The following is a 6,650-nucleotide window of genomic DNA, read 5'->3' as shown; positions in this document are numbered from 1 at the left end:
TTCAGGATTGCTACGAAACACTGCATATATAGCTACAGCTATATAAGCTTCTTAGATTATTAGTTCCTTTGAGAGCTGACCTTCACCAGACTACTATAAACAAAAGACACTCAGCATTGTTTCAGAATGATTATAGCAGCAATGGCCATGATGCACACACTACAATACCTGCAAGGCCAATCGGGATAGTCGAAAGCAAAAACTTGAGAAACTACTTGTACAAATATGAAATTCAAAAGGAAAAGCATCTAACATGTGATATCAAAAACAAAAATATTGCAGGGGCTCAAAAAAAAGTATAACATCCATCATAAAGAGAGAGCATACGATCCAATACTTCCAATAAAATCTTAAATAGGTCTTAACTACTAAAAAGAAAGGGGAAAAAAACGTTTGCTTTATCATCAAACAAAAAGAAGGTGCCTGGCAACTACTCAAAGCCTCCTAATAGCGACCAACTCCCCAGACTCGGATAACACCATCGGTATAGCCACTGAACAAGGTGCTTCCATCAGCACTCCAGTTCAAGCTTGTGCAGTAGATCTACAAAACAGAGAGCAAAATGATGTTACTTGGGATTGCTTTCTAGTTGCAAGAAAAAAAAAATGCACCATTATCTTTCTCATAGTAGCATACGGGTATAAAGAGCTCAATGTGTCACCAATAAAAGCATTCATGATAAGGTGCCAATTCTGTATGCACAGTTTCACTATTATCAGCTGAAGCATACAATCAAAAGAAATTCTCTTTCACGACAACCAGATATTCAGCATCTCGGATGAACCAAATGGGCGAATGAGACACCACTCTATTGTTTACAAGTCATGAACAAACCAAGAATACGTCTTTGATAAAACATTTCCAATGTACACAAACAAAAGACAATAACACAAAAGATTAACCATAAAAATAAAAATAAAAACATAAACCAACTAGTGTAGCAGGTCCAATACAACTGAAAACAACAGCTTCTAGGTAGCAACTAACATAACATGCAAACAGATTAGGACATGTAAGAATTGGAAACACTACAACAGAAAACTTCAAGCAAAACTCTTAACACGCGCAACTGCGAGAATTTGCAATTAATTATAAGAAAAGGAAACTCCAGTGTAAACACAATCTTAGATAGACAACAAAATTATCAAATTACGATCCAGATTCAGCCAATATAACACAGTATTTTTAACCCCAAAAAAAACTGAAAAATAAAACCACGAAACAACACGGGAAAAAATAAATGCTTTACCTTCTTCTTGGTACTGACAGCAGTTGCGGTAGTACCCTCGGATTTCTCAGCTTCGGCTTTGAGATCAACCTTCAAATCATCAACAACCAACTTACTCTCCAGATCCCAAATCTTAATGCTATTCTCTGTGGCAGCACATAACCAGTACCTATTAGGGCTAAAGCACAACGCATTAATCACTGCACCTGCATCCAAACTATAAAGCTTCTTTCCTTCAGCCAAATCCCACAACAAAATCACCCCATCTTTCCCTCCACTTGCACACAATGACCCATCTGGCGAAACAGCCACCGTGTTTACATATCCACTATGCCCTGCGAGGGTAGACCTCAGCTTGCAGTTAGTCAAATTCCAAACCTTCACTGTCTTGTCCCATGAAGCAGAAACAATCGTGGGCTGCAACGTACTTGGGCTAAAACGCACACACGAAACCCAGTCGGTATGAGATTCAGCCTCTTGAATGGTATACTTGCATTCACCAAGAGTATTCCACAGCTTGATTGTCTTGTCCCTCGAAGCGGAAACGATCTGTCGGTTATCAAAAGAGAAGGCAACAGACAACACATCCTTGGTGTGGCCGACGAATCGGCGAGCAGAGACACCAGTAGCCAAGTCCCAGAGGCGGAGCTCGCCGTCCCAGGAACCGGACAAAGCGAACTGACCATCGGAGGAAAGAACAACGTCTTGTACAAAGTGGGAGTGACCAGTCAAACGACGGCGAGCGACACCATAGGTTTTTTCATCTTTGGTTAAGTGCCAAAGAATGATGGACTTGTCGCGGGATGAACTGACAATCATGTCAGTGTTGTCAATTGGTGTGGCTATTGCTGTGACCTGGTCAGTGTGGGCTCGCATGGTGCCTCGAAGAATAAGGGTCTCGGTGGCCATGGCTTGGACAGAGAAGAGAGAAGTTGCTGCTGCTGTTTTCTAGGGTTTTTTTTTTTCCCCCCTTTAGGAAGAGAGGCAGTCAGGATAAGATAATTATATAGGGAGAAGAGCAAGCGCAACCAAACTAGGGTTTTAAGATTATCGGAGATCAACACTGGGCTATGATATGGTAAATGGGTTAATGGCTTTTGTATAGTCAGCCCAGCAAAGGCCCAGCATTTCTTAATAAAATTATTTGTGTGTTTTATATTTCTATTTCTTTTGTTGGCTATCAATTTTTTGTTTCAAATTTTCACATTAAAAAATGTGAAATTTGTGTCTTTTTCTTACCTTAAATAAAAATGAAATTTTTTTAAAAATGTTTTAAAAGCAATGATCATTTGGTATCATTGTTGGTTTTTGCCTTTTGTTTTCTATACTTTAGAAATTATTTTCAATTTTTTTGATAGCCATGATATATATATATATATATATATATATATATAAAAGAAGAGGGTATGTAAATGTTTTTATTCTTAAAGCTCTAGCACTATCTCTCTGAATTTTCAATACTATTTATGGACATTAATAAGTATAAATAAAAGAAGTATTTTTGTTATATCAAGAGATAAAAAAAAATTTGAAAGTATTTATTTTAACATAATATACTTGTCACATCACCATTCCAAATCAAGGGAATAACATCATAAGGGCTTTTATAAACATTAAAATGTCAACAATAAATCAAGCTTTTTATGATAAAAAAAAAAGATTAAATTTATTAAGTTTAGGTTTAAATTAAATTTATTAGTCTTAGCCTAAATTAAATTTTTTGGATTTGGAATCAAATTAATTTTAAAAAAACTAGTCTAAATATATTTCATAGTTCTTATTTTAATATTTTTCTAAATAAAGGTATTTTAAGTAATTTTCATATAATTTTTCTAAAATGTCTTTTGGATAAAGGATATTTGAGGTAAATTATATTGATCTATTAATAAATAAATAACAAATCTATCAAATAAAAAAAAACAAGAAGAAGTATACCAACATAGGAGACAAGCAGAGAACACATAAAAAAAAGATAAAAAAAAAAAGAGAAACTAAAAGCCAAATACAAATATTTGGAAGTTTTCTCAAATTAATTCAAATCAAATCAAGGAAACAAGATATTAAAGCCATTTTCTTCAACAACTCAAGAAAGCAAAGGATCAAAGTATTTTTCATCAAATTAAGAAAACAAATGATCAAAATCATTTTCTTTATCAAGTTAAGATCTTACAAGGTTAATGCTTTTAAGCTCGTGTAAAAACTCTTCATCCCATCAAATCAATTCAAGATCTAGATCTCATCTTTAATTAGAAGATTTGTGCCTGTGAAGAGAACCTCAAAAGAATTTTTATTTTATATAAAGGATATTTGAGGTAAATTATATTGACCTATCTATAAATAGACATAAAAGAAAAGAAAAGAAAAGGAGAAACTAAAAGCCAAGTACAAATACTTGGTAGTTCTTTCAAATAAATTCAAATTAAATCAAGAAAACAACAGGTCAAAGTCATTTTTCTTCGTTGAATTAAGGAAGCAAAGGATCAAACTTATTTTCTTCATCAAGTCAAGATCTTACACGGTTAATGCTTTTAGGCTCGTGTAAAAACTCTTCATCCTTGTCAGATCAATTCAAGTTAAATATCTCATACAGTTAAAGCTTTTGATCTTGTGTGAGTACTCTTCATCTTAATTAAATCAAGTCAAAGATTTCACACAGTTTAAATTTTCAAGCTCGTGCGAATAATCTTGATGAAATCAAATCAAGTTAAAGATCTCACATGATTAAAGCTTCTAGGCTCATGTAAATATCTTCTCATCTAAAGCAAGATCTAGATCTAATAGTTAATTGGAAGATTTGTGCATATAAAGAGAACCTCAAAAGAGTTTTTAATTTTTCTTGTAATCAAATTCAATATTGTAATTTTGACACCATTTTTAATTTATTTTTAATATGTGAAATTTTATGTACAACCACCTTTCAATTTAGTTCATGGTTCCAAAATCATGTGGTGTTCACAAATTTTACCTCAAATCATATTCTTTTTTTCTTCAATTTTATCTCTAATCAAATTAATTAGATCCCAAGATTTGATCACTTGTTACAAATTTATCTTTAGTTTCTAAAATTATACAATTTTAAACACTTTAAAAAATAAAGTGGCACTGTTCATGGAAAAAGTATGATGTGAATGTTGGTTGTTGATGTTTATGTAAGAGGGAGAATAAAAAGCTGAAAGCTAGGGGGAAAGCATGAAAAGAGAAGCATTTTATAGCATGCACACACGAGGAGCAACCTCTACCCTTTTTAAAATGACATTATTATGGTGGTTTTTCTTTTTTTTAAATGAAATAGTGTCTTTTTAGTCAAAATACATTATTTCATTTAAGTTTTTTTATTTTATTTTTTTAATTTTTAATTTGGCCCTTTAACTTATTATTGTTTCAATTTCAATCAAATTCATCCTGAATTTTGATTTTTCTTTAAGTTTCATCCCTAATTAAACTTAAAGTGATCCTTTTATATTAATGCCTTTACACGTCAATCATTGGCCTTTTTAATTTATGTAATTTTGATCAAATTAATCTAGAAGTAAAAAATTTTTTTAATTTAACCTATGATTAAACTCAAATAAGTGAAATTGAAACCCATTCTTAATTTTCTTTCAATTAAGTCCCTACTTGAATTAATTGGAATCCCAAACTTTTTCATCTCTTTTATTTTGGTCCTCGGCTTGCAAAATTAGATAGTTTTGCCTTTAATTCCAATTTCATTTAACAAGAGCACAAATTGCTTATTCTTAAACCAAAAACAAGAAATGTTTTTCAAATTTTTTAGATTTTTTTTAAGAAAAATATTAATTTGAAAAATCTAGGAGATCCAAAACTGGGTTATAACAATTGTTAGTGTTTATGCTATCATTATTAGCATAATCATCATCAAAATAAAAAAACATGAATTGGTGAAGAATACCATTCAACATCTATCTCATCATAAATGAGATCTCTAATATCACCATAATATATGATTATATCATGATCATGAGACTATCTTCTTTGTTGTTGTCTTTAAAATAGATTTTCAAAGCAAATCATAAATTTATGACTGCTCTCTGTATGGTCTCTTATGTTTCTTTACCTTCATCAACTAATGGGTTAATTTTAGAATATATTTTTGTATGTATTTCATCGCAAGTTATTGATTGTCTTTTTTCTAAGGAGACCTTGTTATCTAATTTTGTATTAGTATGTCATGTTTCATAGCCTCTTTCAACTATAATTATTCCAACACACAACATTAATACCCAAGAATTATTGGGCTTTAATACCAACTAGTGTAGATAGAAACAACATAAAAAAGATATGGATCATAAGCAACACAAAATTCTACTAAATAGTATTACCACATAAAATCCTTGATTCAAAATTTCATTACTTCTTATTTTCTTTTCATGTAAACACAAAAAAAAAAACATAGAAAGAAGAAAAAGCCAGAAATGACTCCCAAATCAGCAATGATACAATTTTTCACTATCAATTTTTGAATCAGGAGCGCCATAGTTTTTCATTGCTGATTTTTGAATCAACAGTGACACAGTTTTGCTACCAATAATTGAATCGACAGAAGCACTATAAAACCCAATAAAAAATTAATGTTGGACTGGCCTATTCTAAAAAAGAATTGGAATAGGATCCAGCCTAAGATAACTCAAAAGAGGGATAAGAACCAAAGATATACAACACCTAAATACCCTCATATCATTTAAGAGGGGGTATAAATGCAAGGAGAGCAGAAGGGTGACCTTTTCTCTTTCCTAAATGGGCAACCAACAACCCTAGACTACAACAATCTCCTCTTTTCTAAAGTGAAACTAGCTAGTTGTATGCACCAAACCCTCTCTTTTCTTTCAAAGAGAAGACCCCCAACCCAGCTGCATGTATCCCTCTTAAACCCTAAAGAGGAAATGAGAGTTAAAGAGTACCAAAAAATGGTTGAAACCATGACAAAAGAGGGTGTGTAAAAGGCCGGTTAGTGCAGCTAGAGAAGGAAGAAAGGAAAAATAGAAACCAGAGAGGAAGAAGAAGCAAAAAACTATGGGTTGAGAGGGGAGAAAAACTTGTTAAATACCTTCTTAAAACTACCGAAAACTAAAAGGTATGAACCAAATCTTTTCTCCTCCCTTGTTTGGACCTTAGAACAAAAAAAACACTAAAAAATGACCTAGGACTTCTAGATCAGTCATGAAGAAAACCAAAACTAACTAAAAAGACAAGAAAATAAGGATGAATAGGGCCTAATTTTTAGAATAATTAACATAGAAAAATGAATAAATTGAATGGACAAAACTTGGTAAAGGTAGGGGTGAGCAAATTCGATTCGGTTTGGTTTTTATCTGAAAAACTAACCAAAATCAAATTTTGAAAAACTTGAAAATTCAAACCGGAATCAAACCGATTCAAATTGACCGGTTCAGTTCGGTTTGGT

The 6,650-nt window shown here is 32.2% G+C and overlaps 1 protein-coding gene across 1 annotated transcript; it reads right to left on the bottom strand.

The window, feature by feature from the left end:
- Nucleotides 1-231: 231 nt before the first annotated feature.
- LOC105135770 (guanine nucleotide-binding protein subunit beta-like protein) lies at nt 232-2,248 on the bottom strand. Its single transcript, XM_011040802.1, has 2 exons — nt 1,250-2,248; nt 232-543 (listed from the first exon to the last, which is right to left on the bottom strand). Exons 1-2 carry the CDS (start codon nt 2,135-2,137, stop codon nt 445-447), a joined length of 987 nt encoding a protein of 328 aa, XP_011039104.1. The 5' UTR covers nt 2,138-2,248; the 3' UTR covers nt 232-444.
- Nucleotides 2,249-6,650: the final 4,402 nt, after the last annotated feature.

Source organism: Populus euphratica, unplaced genomic scaffold, assembly GCF_000495115.2.
Source record: "Populus euphratica unplaced genomic scaffold, PopEup_1.0 scaffold221.1, whole genome shotgun sequence".
Taxonomy (NCBI): Eukaryota; Viridiplantae; Streptophyta; class Magnoliopsida; order Malpighiales; family Salicaceae; genus Populus; species Populus euphratica.
This window is presented reverse-complemented; position numbering and strand designations above follow the sequence as displayed.

Excerpts from the sequence above, each read along its gene's own strand:
- LOC105135770 (XM_011040802.1), bottom strand. The coding sequence starts at position 2,137 with ATGGCCACCGAGACCCTTATTCTTCGAGGCACCATGCGAGCCCACACT. Across the intron at positions 544-1,249 it reads CTGTCAGTACCAAGAAGAAG|ATCTACTGCACAAGCTTGAA; the intron begins GTAAAGCATTTA and ends TCTGTTTTGTAG.